At 37.4% G+C, this 19,322-nt stretch overlaps 1 protein-coding gene across 3 annotated transcripts in view; it reads left to right on the forward strand.

Moving 5' to 3' along the window:
• LOC309396687 (protein argonaute-3) overlaps positions 1-19,322 on the forward strand; it is a 55,798-nt gene that overhangs the window by 10,789 nt on the left and 25,687 nt on the right. For 2 of the 3 annotated variants that reach the window (XM_081962019.1, XM_081962020.1), the window contains exons 2-8: positions 2,984-3,155; positions 7,327-7,447; positions 10,504-10,712; positions 13,263-13,399; positions 15,177-15,311; positions 18,220-18,307; positions 18,818-18,965. In XM_081962019.1, coding sequence (XP_081818145.1) covers positions 2,984-3,155; positions 7,327-7,447; positions 10,504-10,712; positions 13,263-13,399; positions 15,177-15,311; positions 18,220-18,307; positions 18,818-18,965 — 1,010 coding nt within the window. Of the gene's footprint in view, positions 1-2,983; positions 3,156-5,167; positions 5,188-7,326; positions 7,448-10,503; positions 10,713-13,262; positions 13,400-15,176; positions 15,312-18,219; positions 18,308-18,817; positions 18,966-19,322 lie in introns of those variants that run through there. The other variant, XM_081962021.1, reaches the window with a different exon arrangement.

Here is a 19,322-nt window from a genome sequence, read left to right on the forward strand (position 1 = left end):
ATAAATATCTGTAGAATGGATTACAGGAACTCATTTTGTAAAAGCATTTTCTCAAATGACTTGATGGCTGGTTTTATCTGTTAACCTCTTGTGATTATTAGAATTTTCTGAAAGCTCATGAAGTTTAATATATTGCAATATAGCCTTTGAAACCATGGGCAGAATATCCTTTACATTATTTACGTTATTGCTTATTACCATGCATCAGTGATATTAACAGCTGACATTATCATCAGTAAGTGGGAATATGTACAAGTTCTATTATGTGTGGGTGTATGAAAGTGGTGGTTGTGGTTGATTGTGTTGCGTCTGCAAGTGATGACATTTGTCTTATGAATCATTCCAAAAACCCCAGAGTAATGTTCACCTTTTCTTTAATTTCTTTATTTTTTTTCATTAATGACTGGCACAGATAGAGGGATGAAAATGTCACTAGCTAGCTAGCTAGCAGGTGCAAGGGATCTTTATAAGAAGCATTGCTGCAACTTTGGATGCAACACAAGATTGAGAGTGTTGACTGTGCAGAGTGAAAATATTTCAGGAGGCAAATTCCTTGTGTGTCTAAACACATTTGGCCAATAAAGAATGTTCTGTTCTATTCTATTTTCTATTCTATTCTATTCTATTCTATTCTATTCTATTCTATTCTATATTCTATATCCTATCCTTCCCTATCTCTATCCCATTTTTCCAAGTGAAATTCTTAAAGTACTGAAATTGACCACAACAACCAATGCAGGGTGGGTTCCTGCCAGTTATCGGTTTGCAACCCACATGCAATGCGTGACTTGCTTCGCTCATGTGCAGAACAATTTACAATTAACTGTGCATCGCAGTCACCGAAAACCAAAATGGCAGTGGCCCAGCAGCAGCGAGAGAACCGGTTCAGGGGCGTTGCCGGCCGGTTCGCTGCCGGTTCTGCAACCCAGGCCTGAATTCCACTACCAGTTCGGCTGAACCAGGAGCAACTCAACTCTGAAGCAGTGGAGTTTCTGGTTCATACCAATTCACGTCTGATTTTACTATTATTTTCTCAATCTTTTTTGCAGATGGATACTACTATTGCAGTTGTGCTTATCATGAATTAAATTGAAAAAATATTTGTGCTGGCAAAACAAATACAAATTGAATTAAGTCAGTTACTAGTAGGACTGGGAGTGGGAATCTAAACATTTTCATGGTTAACTACTTTAGAAAACTACCATGTTTCCCTGAAAATAAGACCTCCCTGGATAATAAGGCCAATCAGGCTTTTGAGCGCATGCGCTAAAATAAGCCCTACCCCCGAAAATAAGCCCTCCCCAAAAATATTGCAACACAGCAGCAGCCATGAGGTGACCACGTTCACCGCCTCCTGCACCTCAAAAATAATAAGACCTCCTCGAAAATAAGGCCAAGTGCTTATTTCAGGGGTCAAAAGAAAGTAAGACCCTGTCTTATTTTTGGGAAAACAGGGTAGTTTGAATTAGATCATGGTTATAAAAGAGGAGAAGGGAGGCTAATTAATATTCGTATTCTAATAAAGGCAGCTGTGTGTTCTTTAGCAGCAATTGGTTGTTCTTACGACTTGAGAACTGATCCTGTATCCCTCTATTTATGTAGCACTGTACATGTACTTCTGCTACTTTATTTATAAATTCAGTAGAATTATTAAAATACAACAAATATCTAAAGAGCAGAAGATATCTGAAATTAGCATTTGAATGTCTGAGCTTCAAATTTAAGATCTGGTTTGAGTGAATATAGAGAGTGATACTCCTGGCAAACATCTTATTGGGTAGTTTTTAAGGGTAATTTTAATGTTTATTTGTATTTTAATTTAATATTGTACAGTCCATATCCTACCTCCTCCGTTTACCTATTTGTATATTTAAGTATATCTATATTTTGTATTCATACTGTTTTAATACTGTTTTAACATGACTGTACACCGCCCCGAGTCCTGTTTAGGAAAGGGTGCGGTTTATAAATTAAAGTTTGATTGATTGATTGATTGATAAGGGAAAAGCTGTGGTTTCCTAAACCTGAAATAGGTATGCCCAGAATTTTGATAAATTAGGAGAAAAGGACTATAAAAATGGTTTTATAGGTTTATAAGGTTTAGATTTTAAAATTCAATATTCATGTTAGCAATGAATATTTTTAATATGCATGGTAATGGCTGAACTGAAAAATATAAGCAACAAAATGAATTCAGACCAGAATTAATTCAAGGTATGGCTAATTAGAGTGGAATAAAACTATAGGTAGTCATCGACTTACAACCATTCGTTTAGTAATTATTTGAAGTTACAACAGCGTTGAAAAAAGTTACTTATGACTGTTTTTTACCCAACTGTTGCAGCATCCCCATGGTCACATGAACAGAATTTGGGTGCTTGGCAACTGGCATGTATTTATAACGGTTGCTGTGTCCCAGGGTCATTTAATCACCCTTTGCAATCTTCTGACAAGCAAAGTCAATGGGGAAGCCAGATTCACTTAACAGACATGTTACTAACTTAACAACTGAAGTGATTCGCTTAACAACTGTGGCAAGAAAGATCGCAAAATTGGATAACTCACTTGACAACTGTCTTGCTTAGCAACAGAAATTTGGGGCTCAATTGTGATTGTAAGTTGAGAACTACTTGTAATATAAAAGAAGGGGGAAAAATCCCTTGATTAATGCTTTCTTGTCAACAATGCAAAAGATGACCTGATACTGCCTTGTTTCAGGATGGTGGGCTTTTAAAAAACTTTTCCGTTTAAGCTACAGCCTTGGAATTTTCTGATGATTTTCAATTTACTTCTAACCAGTTTTCACTGCTTAGCTTTTAGCAAATCAGCCAAGGTTAGCTCAGTCTATCTGTTGCAGATGGAAATTAGCGCAGTATTTGTGCAAATGTAACGGAGGGGATAATTCTGGATGTTTCTTTGCACCAATATCACTAAAACAGGTTCAGGTTCCATCTCTAAGTTGTACCCTTGTTTTATTTGGCAGGAACCGTTGGGGCTCAGCCCCTACTCATGGTGCCCCGACGACCTGGCTATGGCACCATGGGAAAACCTATTAAACTGCTGGCCAACTGCTTCCAAGTTGAAATCCCAAAGATTGACGTCTACCTCTATGAGGTGGATATTAAGCCAGATAAGTGTCCTAGGAGAGTGAACAGGTAAGTTATAATGGGTAATATTACTTTACCTTACTAATATTGATTAGCTGATCAAGTGAGATGCTTTCAATAGCTAGTGCTGGTCAGCGTTTTTGTTTGAGGAGAAAATATTTCATTTGATAGCCTTTGAATTTTTTTAAAAAATAGCTGATGCCGCGAGCATATTATTTATTCTTGGATCGAGGAGTAAATTTGTAACTTGATCATACATTGTTTTACATGGACACCCACATACCGGAAAGAAATTAAAATTCATTTGTAAAAATGGCATATGTCTTTAGCATTGACAGAGCAAGTAGAACTCAATGAAAGTGAGTAACTTCTTTGTTTTTAAGAGTCATTAGCACTTTAAGTAATTTGGGCATATGTAGGATTCAAATTGAAATTAAACACAACTTTTTGAAAGTTAACATTCATCATGAATTGGCTTTAGTCTCTATAGATAGCACTCTTTTTTTAATACTGAAATTATACTGGGTTTCCAAGAAAGGCCAAGTTTTCATGGTAGTGCTATTAGAGCAACATTTTTTAAAACATATAATTGCTTTACTGGATGATTCTTATTTCTTGGTAGGACAGGAAACTTTTGGGTGTTGTTACTCACAAAAATGCTTGTTAATGTATTAATCAGAACACAAAATCAACCGGTTGCAGATTAGATTTGAATAGGCTGAAAGCTCTGCTGGATCAGGCCCAGGGTATATTTAAACTGGTATTCTATTTCCACAGGGGTCATAGAGATGCCTCTGAGAAGCCCAAAACAGAACATAAGAGAATAGTAACTTCAAAACCTGGCTTTTAGAGGCAAATTACCACAGTTACTAGCAATACTATACCGCAATCATCTTGACTAAAGGTCATGAAGTGCTTTGCATCAAATGAAACTGTACAGATTGGTAGGTGTTACTGAGTCCTGGAATAGCAAATGTCAGTGCTCAACAATATACAGTTAAAACACAATGCCTGTCTTCAGTCAATTACCTTCTGCCTCATTGTACAACTTATTCTATTTTATACATGAACTTTTCATTCACTTTCACTGTGCTATCCATGATTCCAACCTGACTATTTTCTGTATCAAACGAAACCAAAACATGGGAATTGTTCCTACCATTTGGACCTTTTTGTTGTTCCTTTCTGCATCTTCGTCAATCTTACAATTTCATTTGAGATGTAATAAACAAATTTAAGCACAGTGTTCTATAAGCAATTCTAGTTCTGGATTTATATTTTATTAAGCCATTCATTAATATTAACTGGAAACTATAAACATGGGTAGCTTTTTTCATGTATTAAAGGTAAGAACTCTTGTCTCTTGATCTGTAAATGCTGGGAATAGATAATTAACTCTAGCTTGACTTCAGTAGAATTTTGAAGTCCTTTGAATGTCTTGTTCAGTTTTAATAACAGATGTGTATGTTGTTCTTCCTATTGAAGGTTTGTGTAATTTGTCCATTAGGCAAGTAATTTAGTTTGGGTAAATTAAAAGGAATTCAAACTGTTTTTGGTTCTGCAATATCCATATGATGTGAAGTCATGGTCTTGTAGCTGACTGACTTCATACTTGCTCAGGAGTTTCATCAGCTATTGTTTATATGCTATGCAGTAAGTATCCTTGGCTAGATTTTCCACAAGGCTTCCTTTATTTTTGCTGTAATATTTATCTGTGTTGTTTAAACACCTGTCTTTAAGAGATAATGAAAATATGCATTTTGCAACTTTAGCGAATTTGGTGTGTCAAAGAAAAAATGAAAGACTTGTGTTTAGATCCTAAGATCTTAACAGAGGCCTGTTAATTTTAAGCAATGGTGTTGCTATATAATTAGATAAGTAATGTTTTAAAGTTTTATATAAAAGGGCTCTTTGCAACCTTAAGCTCTATTATTCTATATATGATATAAAATATTTATATTGTTAGTTTTATATTCACTTTCTATTCAAGACTGACCTCTCTCCCTCCATTTTTCCCACCACAGTTCTTGAGATTATACAACAGATTAATGATTTGTTTATCATATCTTGATGTTTCAAGGTGAATAATATTAAACTCAAAAGTCTGCTGTTCCATAATGACTTAGAATATTCCCCTTTCAAAAGCTGTAGGCCGGTTATCTGTCATCAATACCTTAGAACGTGGAGAGATTCAGAGAGCACTTAATCTCAAGTGATTTTGAAAAACAGTACTGTAATTACAAAAGTCAGCATGAATCCATCACAAAGCAATCTACCTGTGTGTTAGAGAAAAAATATCACCGTAAGGGTTCTTCAGCTGTAGAACCAATTACCAAGATTGTTGGTGAGCTCCTCCTGGATAGCTTTCTGATAGGGATGCTTTAATTTGAATTCTTGCTGTGAGCTAGGAGTTGGACTTTCCACCCCTGTAATTCTCTAAGCTCCTGAGAAACCATACTTTGCATCACCTAGTGTCAATAATTGAAAACATTCAAGGAATGTCATCTCTGGAGAACCTCGAAAAAGCTGCTGGCTTGAATGAAAAAGGCAGGAGGTATATTATGGAAACCCGCAGAACCTCTCGGTTAGAGGTTTTAGATCCATTTTTTTTGTTGCTGAAGTGAAGGTAGCATTAAATACCTTTTTAAACATGCTTTGTTAATTTCAAAAATTATTGTTTTTGAAAGACGTTTCAGAAGCATCAAATGGTCCACATTGCTGTAGTCTAGCTAAATAGAATCCACTGCAAGTGTTTTGCTTGTATTGACACCTTCATTGACTTCCAGTTTGTTTCAAACGCCAATTGGCAAGTCTCTTTTTTTTATAACAAGCCATTTGATTTTTCAAGCTTCCACCAATAAGGCACTTTTCTAAAGAAAGTGGCATGTTGGCTTATACATTTTTGAAAGTTGGTAAATGGGTTTTGAGGCCATTGTCATAGAAAGAGAATTATAAATTCAGAGCTGACATGCAAAGATATTCATCACTGTCTTTCAACAAGGGGATTGCCATTCCTTTTTAATAGGGGTCGCCAAACCGCCATTTTAAGACTTGTGGCTAGGGAATTCTGGGAGTTGAAGTTCACAAGCCTTAAAGTGATGATGTTTGGAGACGCCTGCTTTATAGTAGCTGTTAAACCTCAGAAGACAAAATAGAAAGCACCCCATAAATGATGTGGCAGAACAGGAGCCTCCTAGAATCACCTTGAAGTATTTAATAGCCAAATATGAGTGGAACTAATGGAGTCATATTACCTAATCCTAAAATGCAGGGTTTGATGTAAATATGAAAAGGTGAACAGGTTCCCTGTTTCTCTTATATGACTACTTATGACGTGGTGTACTACCAAAGACCTATTACTTTTGATCTCTCCCCGCCCCCATCTGATTCAAAGTAATTGAAGTGGGATCAAAATACTAGTTTTAACTAGAAGTCTGACCTGTTTTGTTCTGATGTGTTAAATGCACTACTCAATAAAATTCACAGCATTAAAATTGCCTTTCCTTCTGACAGGTTATTTTAAAAAGATTGTAAATATTTATTTTAAGAATATGTTTAAAATACTTTAAAAATAGATTGTTTTTTTTAAAATCAATACTGTACCAAGAATTTAAAGCACAAAGCAGCAATTTTAATGTGGAAGGGAATGAATGAATGATCAGATCAGGGTGAATATAGTTTCTAATCTACCCACACTAAAAAAAATATAAAGTTTGTGGTTTAGAGGAAACCAGTCAGCTGAAGTGGCTGTAATAAGAAATAAAAGTTTATGTAAATAACCACTTTGCATAAAGGAATTGAAAGTTAGAAAACACAGAAATACGGTAAGGCTTGTCTGGCATTTAAACACATGCTACAAGTTATTTTTATTTATTATTTTTACTGTATCGTGTCTTTTCAAACTAAAAAGCTATATAAGAGTACTGAGAATATACCTGTAAGCCTCTTCCATCTCCCTTATGTGGGGATCAGATTGTTGTTGTTTTTGTTGCTGCTATTATTATTATTATTATTATTATTATTATTATTATTATTATTATTATTATTATTATTATTATTATTATTATTATTATTATTATTATTATTATTATTATTGATATAGTACAGCTTCCCTCTGTTTAATAATTACATTTAATGTAATGAGCTTTTCTTTCTTCTCTCTGAATGCCATCCAATTTAAATGTGCAAATGTACTTATTTTCCTCTTTCATTTTCCTAGGGAGGTAGTAGATTCAATGGTGCAGCATTTTAAAGTGACAATATTTGGTGACCGTAGACCAGTTTATGATGGTAAAAGAAGCCTTTATACTGCCAATCCACTCCCTGTAGCAACAACTGGGGTAAGATAGTTACATGGTTTCCTTATTTTTGACAGATCTAAAGCTACAAGAAATTGCTTCAGTGTTATTTTCAATTGCTTGTTATATATTTCAGTTACTTCCGTATACATGGGGATTTTATTCATTTATTTAACTTGACATTGGTGATATATGCCAATAATTTGACTGACAACCAGCAATTTCAGCCACCAATTTCAGCAAATTGATAACAGTTTACAACAAAGGCATAAAAAAGGGTAAGAAACAATTAAAAAATGAGGACAACAGACCTATTTATAGAATATTAGTAATTCATTTTAAAATATAAAAACTACATATTTAAAACATTTTGCAAAGAAGCATAAGAGAGAGAGAGAGGAAGGAAGGAAGCCCTTTACTAGGAATTAACAAGCTTTCTCTGGATAATGAGAGTGACAGCAGAAGGATTTGAGAGTAGGGAAGAGGCAGACATAATGGGACGGTTGAACAAGTACAATTAAGTGGATTTGTCATCGTCAGCATCATTATCATTTGTAAGGCATATAGCAAACAGGGTCAGGCCCAAGCCCAAAGACAACATAGTGAAATCAATCAAGTCCAGTCCTTTATTTGCTTGCACTTAATGGACAGAATCTGCCAGACTAAAGCTATAACCTTCTAACCTATTAGATATATTCAGAGAGATTCTTAGAGGTGGCTACCCCAAACCTCTTCCTTCCTTCCCCATCCAGCTAGAGATTACACAGTCTCTTATTTGGGGTTTTTCTCTGGAATGTGCTGCCTCCTCCCTAGGGATGCTTGGTGTGGCCAAGATTCCCCCCCCCCCCCACTTCAGCTTCTCAGATGCACATTCCCTCACAGGGCAGTGATTTGAAGTGAGGAGACCCAGATTCTAGTCCATCTTCAACCAGAGAAGTTCACCAGGTGACTTCAGACAGTTACTTTTTGTTGGCCCAACCAGTCTCACAGACCTGTTGTTCTGGGGAAAATAGGGGAGTACTACACAACCCAGTTGAACTGTTACAAAAGGTGGGATCCATTTCAGCCATTCCCTCACCAGTTACCCCTTGGTGAAATCACAAAACATTAAACCATGGCTTGTTTGAAAAGGCAGGTTTTCAGTGCCTTTTCTGAATGCCACAAGGAAGGGTCACTCAGACCTCTTGGAGAATGATATTCCAGAAGCATCCACAGACTTAAATTTTAGTACATAACATTTGGATAGGCTACAATGAGTCGTCAATCCACTTCCTGGCAAAAGTGTACTTTTTGACCTATCAAGCTGGGACTGTGCACATGTTTCTGCAAGAGATGCTGAGTTCTTAAAGTTTGGCAGGAGATGTAGTTCTTAATTTCAGGGTGGGTCCTGACATGTTGGTATGAACATACGGTAGACGGTTAATCCGTGTCTTAAATGGAACCAGAATTGAAGTGAAACGGTTGTTAAGCAAAAACACCAGGTCACTGTGCCATTTAGCGACAGCAGTTCTGGCAGTCTTGATTGTGATTGTTAGGCAAAGACCTCATGCTTCTCCTGCCCTGCATGAATTGCCTTTGCTTCAAATCCCCTCCCCCCACCTACCTCCCCCCATCTCTGCCCTTTTGACTGCCCTTCAGTCCACTGCCCCACTGAACCCAGCTGACTTTTGCCAACTGGTCAGGGATTCAGGAACTGGACAATGGCATGGCCCCAGGGTGCGTCTGTCAGGATGGCAAAGCTTTGCCCAGAGCCTAGATCCCAGGCCAGCAATGGGGGTAGGCAGTAGGGATAGGCATTTCAGTACAGAATAGTCAAAAGGGCAGCGATGGAAGGGATAGGCGAGTGGGGGAGTTAAGCATAGGCTGTTTGCAGAAGACAGGATAATGTAAAGAAGCACTGAAGAGTCATTGCCTAAAGTCCCAACATCCCAATGTGCATTTTTGCTCCAAACTAATTATTTTAATTAGCAAATAGGAACAATATGGGTGGTCTCTCTCTCTACACTATCTCTTGGACCATCCTTCTGCGTCCTGATCTCCCTTTAAAAGCACAGAATATGAAATTATGAAATGCTGATGCGTATTTCATGTAGTATTTTGTGTGACTGCAAAATACTGGAAGGGATGCTTTTATCTGCTGACGTGCCAAGCCTGATCCTGACAGTGTTTTTCAGATGTTCTAACTTCAAAATGGTTTATACTCTTTATGTAGTCCTAAGTAATCTTTTAAAACAGCTTTCTCAGGCTACAGTGCAAAATTTGAAGAAAACCACCATAGGGCATAGTTTATTTATTTAGTAGATTTCTGAAGCTGCCCAGCTCAGTGTGATTCTAGGTAGTGTATAATAACAAAGAGAATTAACCCCCACACAATTGCTCCAGAGAATAGGAGCAGCTGTTGAAAAGGCTTTAAATTTCTATTTAGCACCTGTAGCAATAGGCTCCCACTGAGAACAGTTCTAAATCTGTATTATGAATGGTTTGATATTTATTTATTTATTTAGCAAATTTGTATAGCTGCCCTTCTCACAAATGTGAATCTGTATGATGTGCAGTAAAATGGACAGTTAAATAAATGACTATCAAAAACAAATTAATTAAACATTAATAAACATAAATTAAACTGCTGGTGATATCTCAATTCTACCTTACTTAAACCTATACAATCTTTTCAACATTTGCCATAGTAAATAAGGCTACTTTTTGTAAGGATAAATTATGGATTTCAAGTTCAGTGATGTGCAAATACAGATATATTTGAATTTTTTTTTCAAATATGTTGAGTTTACAGTTTAAAAGGGAGAATGCTTGGTTACAAGAGGATCCCAGATTCCTAAATTCAGTATGGTGTTTTAAATATTTCTTTTCCATATTTGAATTTAACTTGCTGCCATTTCCTTGTCTTCAAGTATAGTGGAATTTCTTCCTTGAATAGCCATAGATTTAACAGCTAGGGAATTAAAGCTGCTTTAAATCATGTAATTGAAATGGATTAGCAAAGAAATAAAATTAAAATGTGTATGCAAACCTCTTGGCTTTTCACACTGAGCTTGAAAACTTTTTTTACTTCCTCTTCCATGACTTTTTTCTCCCAAAAGGTTGATTTGGATGTAACGTTGCCAGGAGAAGGCGGCAAAGATCGTCCCTTCAAGGTGTCCATAAAATTTGTTTCCCGGGTAAGCTGGCACCTATTGCATGAAGTTCTGACTGGACGAACCTTACCTGAGCCTCTGGAACTGGACAAGCCAATCAGCACTAACCCTGTTCATGCTGTTGATGTGGTGCTACGACATTTACCCTCCATGAAGTAAGTTTCCTAATGGGCTCTATGCCATTTATTTCCAGAGAAATTTTTTTCCTGGACTTTTGCTTTTAGACTTGCATGGAAAGGTTTGGGAGATGAGGAGAGCATGCATTAGTGAGATCACTGAAAGTTTCTCAGTTCTGTTTGTGGAGCAGATTAGTTCTGGTAGAAATGAATAGGAAAATTCTTGAATCATTGGAAAGGTTTTCCACAAGGATGTCATTAAGCGAAGATCAAAGGCAATGAGAAACTTGTGAATTTGACAAGTGACAGACAATAAAACCAAGTGACAGACACTAAAGCAGGATAAATGCCAGCTGTGTTGCTTGTCTTGTATATTAGGACTGTTTCTTGGCATTACAAAATCTGTGTTTTTAAAGCAATTTTATATGAAGATATACTTTCAGGAAGCGGCTGTTCATAATGGAAATTGGTCTTTGAAAGTTGAAAATTTGAAAAGAAATCCATTTATACACTTACCGTATTTTTCGGAGTATAAGCCGCACCGTAATATAAGACGCACTAAAAGCTTCCTAAAGGCTCTGCACGGCCATTTTGGTGAAGGGGGTTGGGTTTTAGGAGGCAAAAATGCTGTATTTGGTGTATAAGATGCACCCAGATTTTCAGCCTCTTTTTTGAGGGAAAAAGGTGCTTCTTACACTCTGAAAAATACGGTAACCTGTTTAACCTCAGTCCAGTGCCTTCAAAGTTAAATGTTCTACAAACCTGGTTTTCAGGACCCCAACATTCTCTTATCCCAAAAAGGAGACAGACCCTTGTAGGTGGGAAATTATGAGGGAAAGTAAAACTCCAGATTTAGTGGTACTGGGGAAGGTGAGGTGTAAAATGTTCTTTTTTAAAAAAAAAATCTTCCATGATGAATTCATTAGATAATTCAAGCAAACTATTTTCTCTTAGAATATTCTCTTTCTCCATTTTGAAAAAGAGAGGTAATAAATAGCAGGCGATAAATTGTTTGTGTAGACTGAAGGTGCTAAATCTAGCTATTTTTCATTCCTGGTTTTTTCTGATTCATTCTATTTATATTAGATTAGATTTCAGATGTTATAATCTCCAGTTCAACCATAGAGCATCAAGCTGAGGACAGCTCTATTAGAAGATCTTTCTAAAAGTGTGTTTTCTATTTGCAAACTCAAAGTGAGATCCTACAATTAGCAACCCCTTTTAAGCTAAGTGAGGATTTTGAAATGCTGTCTTTTGCTTTGCAGGTACAGGTAGTTCTTGACTTAAGATTACATTTGGAACTGGAACTTCTGTCATAAGTCAATGCGGTCATAAAGCAAGTCAATATGACCAGTCCCAATTTTACGACCATTTTCGCCCTAGTCATTAAACAAATCACACAGTCTTTAAGTTAATCTAGTTTCTCCCATGGACATTGCTTGTTGGAAGCTAGTGTCAGGTGTAAAGAATCAGGACTATTCATAAGGTTGCAACATAGATGATTGATTGACACCAATGTGCAAGAATCTAGTCAACTAATGGACAGCACTTAATTGGTGTTTGATAAGGGTCAATGGAATTCAGGAGAGACTGGACTTGGATCTCTTGTGGCAATTCTAGCACTCTAAACTGATGATGTGTTTAACTCCCCCCCACCCCCACCCCAAGATCTGTCTGCTCTTCTACAGCCAGTTAGGAAGGTCACAAGTGGCATTCATTTGTTCCTGGGATGCTGTAACTATTGTAAATGCAAGCCAGTTGCAAAGCACCCGGTTCATAATCGCATGACCGTGGGAATGGTCGTAGGTGCAAGCAGGTGCAAGAATTGGTCCCTAAGGGATATTTTTCAGCACCTTTGTAACTTTGAATGGTTGGTAAATGAATGGTCATAAGTGAAGAACTGCAGGTAGCCCTCAACTTGGAGAAAAGAAGGTAAAGGTTTCCCCTGTCCAGCTGTGCCTGATTCTAGGAGGCGGTGCTCATCTCCATTTGCTAGCTGAGAGAGCCAACGTTGTCCAAAAATGCATCTGTGGTTATGTGGCCGGCATGACTATATGCTGAGGCGCACAGAATGCAGTTACCTTCCCACCAAAGTGGTATCTATTCATCTACTTGCATTTGCATACTTTCAAACCACTAGTTTGGCAGGAGGTGGGGTAGAAACGGGAGCTCACCCTGTCACATGGTCCTTGGCTCTCAAACTGCCAACTTTTGGTTTGACAAGCCCAGCATCTTAACTGCTAGGTCACCATGCCCCTAACTAACCATTTGTTTAATCATGTTTGGAACTTAACAGTGGTCTTGGAAAAAGTGACTTCTGATTCATCCTCGAAGTTACCCTTGTTGCACCATCCCTGCGATCATGTAGCAAAAACTGTAGTGAAAACAAGCATGACTCACTTAACAATTGCAATTCTTGGTGATGAACATTCTGATCCCAATTGTGGTCATAACTCGAGAATTACCTGTATTGTCTTTAATTTTTAATTATTGTTGTATTATTATTATTAAAAGCCACAAGGCATTAATCCAGAATATGGTGACATGTGAAACAGATCAATAAACACTTGGTTCCTTCTCTACATACAGGTATACACCTGTAGGCCGTTCCTTTTTTTCTGCTCCTGAAGGCTATGATCATCCATTGGGAGGTGGCAGGGAAGTCTGGTTTGGATTTCATCAGTCTGTTCGGCCAGCAATGTGGAAAATGATGCTGAATATAGATGGTAACCCCCAGTTCTGTTTTGAGAAATGGCAGGGAGGATTTGTAAAAGATATTGATGTTGTGCATGGATATGAAAATGCATTTTTTTGAAAAGAAAACTTTTTAATTGAACACAATTTAGAACCAACACACAGGGTAATCAATCTTTAAATTGCTCTCTCCAAAGGAAAATGTTTAACATTACTCCAAAATTTAAAATTCATGTGGAAATAGTTTTTATTGATTGGTTGTGTTTGTGTCTAACCTTACCAGCAAAAATTCAAAGCGTAGTATGCGGCACCCCTTTCGCCAGTATTGGTCTTAGGCTTGTGTTGATCTTTACCAGTGCTTTAATTGCCTCTGTTTTGCTTTGTGGATTTTGTTAGCAAGACTATTTTAGCCTGGGTTCCTTCTTTAGCCTGCTGTTGATTTAATATTTTTAATTTTGCAGCCAACCAGAGTCCACTGGAGGTTGGTAGTCAATAAATTTAAATCAATAATTTTCATAACATCTTGTGAAGGAAGAAAGGCTGAGATATAGCAATTGGTCAAACATTTGCCAGGTTGCTCCATGATTAAGTAGGAGTTGAGTATATGATTTTGTATTTCCAAATATTAAGCACAAGCGTTTGCTGAGATTCCAGATTAAATTAATTCTATTTATTTAGAAATTTTATGAAAACAAAATCCATTTAAATCAATTGAAGGATATTTTAAAGCATAAAACTCTTTCAGCCAGCCTGAAATACAGATACAGGTAGTCCTCGACTTATGACTGGTTTCTTTGCGACAAGTTATGATGGACTCTCAAAAAACTATTTATGATCCAGTTTCAAAGTTACGATGCAGCCACATGATTGCAATTTGGGCACTTGATGGTTGACTTGCCATTACAGTTATTTGCAGCAACCCAGTTGTGTGAATGCAATTTTTGATGTGTTTTTGCTGGTTTCTGGCCTTTACTTTTGGTTTCTGGCAAAAACTTCCCATTGAATAAAATGGATTCATAAAATGTCTGCTGTGTTCTTTTAATGATCACCACAAAAATTGTCATAAAATTGGATCAGGTCATGTGCTTTGCTTAACAAACACAGTGACTTATGACCATGATTCCGGACTCAATTGCAGTCCTAAGTCGAAGACTATTTCCATCTCCTGGAGCTGGGGCTGGAAAGAATGCAGTGTGTACACTCAAATATTTTGTGTGTACTGTTAATAAGAGCATGAGGAATCTGCTTAGTACCGGAAAAGTCATTTATTCATGACATAATTGAAGTGTGGGGTTTGCCACTTCAGATATAAGACAACTTTCCTCCTTAGTGATTATGTCAGTGAAGGGAACTGTTTAACTGGCATATGAATCTTGTTTATAATCATTCTCTCGCAGCCAAACATATTCAAAATTCCCAGTGCCACAAATTTGCCCTACCTGATGTCATGTTTTCAACTGCATTTTGTCTTGATACCAGTGTCTGAATCAGAATAAATCAGGAAAAACAAAAAAACTCCTGGGCATTGGAGGAGGAGAGCAGTGTTAGTCTGTCAGGAGGAGTCTGATAGCACCTTTTCTGACTAACAGATTTTATTAAAAGGCAGGAGCTTTTATGAACTGCAACTCATGAAATCTTAAGCTTTTAAATAAAATATGTCAATCAGAAAAGGTATTTGTTATCAGAATGCTTCTAAAGAATCCCCGGGATAAAATGTAGACTCTCCAGTTGATGAGATCTTTTATCTTAGGTAGTGATTGTGTGACGGCGTTCAAGACCGTTAAATTTTCTTTTTTTTTCCCTCCCTAGTTTCTGCCACTGCCTTCTACAAAGCACAACCTGTAATTCAGTTCATGTGTGAAGTTCTTGATATACACAACATTGATGAACAGCCACGACCTCTGACTGATTCTCACCGTGTAAAATTCACCAAAGAGATAAAGGGTGAGTTTTAAAAAAAAATGTAACATTTAATCCACACAGTACTAATCTTGCTGCTTTAGGAGGTGCTTGCTTAGATCTCAGACATCTACATTCATCAAAAACATTCAATGCTACATTATCTTTGGTGCCACATAGTGATTTATTAGCGTGGCATCTATTTGATGGGCAATGGATTTGTATTCTTGAAAATGTAATAAACAATGAAAGGATTTTTTTCAGCTGCCTGGACTGTAGAGATTTCAGTTTGCGTTGCCAAAAAGGCTCCATTGCCAGAACTGTGTGCTGCGTCTTTATCTCTTGCCTTCTAGCCATGCTGTGCATCATCTCTGATTGACTTTTACTACTGTATTCTTTCAGCTGCCGTAGTGCAGCTTCCTGACAAAACTAGGTTGGTTATATGCCAGCCAATCAGTCACCTTACAAATGCACCAAGTGTAAGACATAGGAAGCATTGGGTTAATATGTTCAAATAGTATTGTTTGAGATATTTATACTTGTAAACTGGCAGCAAACAACACTCCTTACTAACCCTGATGATGTTACCTAGTTAGAGTAGTGAAATGTTTGCAAGAAAACAAGCAAGCTCAGAGAGCACCGAGGACCCCCCCCCCATTTGTATTTCGACTTGTTTCATTTATTACTGACTTCAGTCAGTATCAAAATATCAGTTCTTGCGTAGTCGCCGACTTACAACTGATTGCTTAACCCTTCCGAAAGTCCAGTGCTAACCCCTCTGGGGTTATGTGACTGTATTTTGGGCATTTGGCAACTGGCCCATGTTTATGGCCATTTATAGCATCCCGTGATCCTATGACCACAATTTAGGATGTTTTTGCCAGAAACTAGCATTTGCTTCTGGTTTTTGGCAAACCCCAGCCTATAGCAAACAATGGGTTTCTTTAACAACTACCAGGTTCGCTTAACAACTATCACAAAAAAAGTTTTAAAATCAAATTGGTCATGTGATAAGCAGATTTACGACCATTATGACTTACAACTGTAAATGTTTAGTTTACACGTTCAGGTTTAGTTATGGTCATAACCTGAGGATTACCTGCCATGGTTAAAATATTGGTCTATAGACTGGGATCTAGATTCAGAACCAATATCAGCCATGGAAGCACATTGGATGGCTTTGGCAAAGTTATTCCCCTCAAGCCAACCAACTTTATTGGACATTGTTGTTTGAAGAATGGAGGACGGTGGGAGAGAAATATCATGTATGCAATCTTGAGCTCCTGGAGAAAAGGCAAGAGGTACCAATAAATAAATAAATGAAAATATTGCCATATTACAATTGGAAGAAAGACACCCCTTGTGAAGATACATTTTGTGTGTACCTGAAGCTACTTTGCCTATTTTAAATCAAAGGACGCATATGCATATTTTAAATTAATAGTAGTGCAAAGTAGCTTCCCCCCTTCCCCTCCCCCCAAAAAAGAAGGTAAAGGGAGACATATTCTTTTGATATGTGTCACTGCTTCAGACAAAGCAGGTTTGCTGATTAGCCTCCATTTCAGTTCTAATAATCGCTGCTACGCAGTGGCATTCAGAGTAGCAGCTGTGGTTCCTTTATGGCAAGCATCAGCAGTGTTTTTTTCCTGGGCAGTGTGCCATGGTGTGATCTTGCACGAAGAGGGATGAAAAAAAAAGGCCCCCAAATGTTGCAAATCCAGAAAAATCTTATGTTTTTGATAGTGTACCACCTTTCCAAGGTCTTGCATGTTCTTACTTGAAATCTTGCAAAAGTGTAGCCTTTTTAAAGATACGTGTCCGTTTGGCTGGTGTGGATATTGTCTGGGCCAATTCTGCTGGATGAGAAGAGGAAGCACAAATACGGATTCTTTGACTTGGATCACATTTGCTGTTTCATTTCTTTTTAGCGTTCACAGGCTATGGCTTCCTTCCACCCTGGAAATGGACAGATTTTGAGAAGGAAATCCTTGTTCTCCGCAATGCTCACTCATCAAAAATTATATGAATGTTCACAAAATGGAGGAAAAGACACCTCTCAATGAAACATGATTATCTCCCAAAAGTTGTATTCCTTGCACATAGGAGATAACAGGATGCCTGTGTTTGCCTAGATTTTTTTTTATATATTTAGAGCTTTATTTTCCCAGATATGGCAAGCAGGAAGGAAGCATCAACAGGGAAAAATGCCTTCAGGTGCTGTCTGTGTCCTTTGTGGGGGGGAGAAAGAAAATGCCATTTGCTGACATCCAAATCAATTTGTCTCCATAGCCCACTGGGTTTTCCTACATATCAGAGCCTAGTTGGGCCACCTTTTGGAAAAATTCAAGCTAACACATCGACATTCATGAAATTGGTTTTTGGATTTGGCATGCTTAGAAAAGATATGTTTAAATTGCTATTGATCAGGCTAACAACCCCCCCCATGGTTTTTTTTTTTTTTTTGAAACCCAGGGGCCCTCCAAAATTGGGCCATTGAAATTTAGAAACCAAATAGTGGCACAGTTTTCATTTATAATATAAAAGGAATAATACTAGTGTGTTAAATACTTTGGCTCAACATGTCGGTCATCGCAGCAATAACATAGCAATCCCATAAAATTAAGAGAGAAGAGGAAGAACCATCATTCTGTTTCATTTCGGTGACATCACCTCTTGAGGTTGAAAAAAATATACAAAAGGGAAATTTTTGAAAAAGCAAACAAAGCACCACTGTAAAATATCACCTAGTCCTGTTTTGTGTGAAGGTTTAGGGGCCACAAATCTGTGGGATTATATTAGGAATGTTTAACCGTTCTTATTTTTTTCTTCCAACGGTATATGTAGAAATTATAGCAAATCTTATGGAAGGGATGAATAAGTTCTGTTACAAAACATCTTGTGTCTATACAAGCATTCTCTGACGTCAGTATTTTCTTTCTCTTTTTTTATTCAGGTCTGAAGGTTGAAGTGACTCATTGTGGAACGATGAGGCGGAAATATCGTGTCTGTAATGTTACACGGAGACCTGCTAGTCATCAGACGTAAGTACATGGCTAAACCACACAGTTAACATATGTGGCTACAAGATAATATACAGGTCATTCTTGATTTACAACTCCAGCTGGGACCAGAAATTTGGTTGCTAAACAATGCAGTTGTTAAGCAAATGCTCGTGACTAGGCCCAGTTTTGCAACCATTTTTACTGTGGTCATTAAGTGAATCCCAGTGGGTATTAAGCAAATCACATTGTCGTTCATTGATTTTGCTTTTCAGAAGCTGGCTGGGAAGGTCACATCGTGATCATGTGATTGCAAGATGCTGTTGTAAATGTTAGCCAATTGTGATCATGTGACTCCAGTGGAGGGGATGCTACCGTCTTAACTTTGAGAATGGGTCGGTTGTAAATCACTTTTTCCAAGACTGTTGTAACTTTAAACCATCATTAAATGTACAGTTGTAATTCAAGGACTACCTGTATATAATATGGGAGGAAGAAGATCATAGATTCACAGACGTGCAAATTAACTGTTCCTTCAATTCTGCTTTCCAGATTTCCATTGCAGCTAGAAAATGGTCAGACTGTGGAGAGAACAGTAGCACAGTATTTCAGAGAAAAGTACAACCTACAGCTGAAATACCCTCACCTTCCTTGTCTACAAGTGGGACAGGAGCAGAAACATACCTATCTGCCTCTTGAAGTAATGTATTTAATATCATAATCTCTGAAACATTTGAAGACCCAGAATCTTTCATTTGCAGATTTGAAAAAGTTAATTTTTTTTCAACAATGCATTCATTCTGTATATGTAAGCTTTCCTGTGAACTAAAGATAACCATGAATCTAGAGCTGTCTTTGCTCATGAAACTTTATGGGGAGTCACTATTCTTTGGGCCCAGTGTCAAGCTGAAAAACACTGGCTGTAGAAGCTTTCAGGATTTTTTTTAAAAAGTGTAATAGTATCTCACCACTCAAAGACCAAGATCACGGTCATCAGCAAAGAACCCATTAATTTACCACTGATAAATTCGGAAGGAATACCACTAGAAAAAGTTGA

The sequence above is a fragment of the Natrix helvetica genome, assembly GCF_964273705.1.
Source record: "Natrix helvetica genome assembly, chromosome: 9".
Lineage (NCBI taxonomy): Eukaryota > Metazoa > Chordata > Lepidosauria > Squamata > Natricidae > Natrix > Natrix helvetica.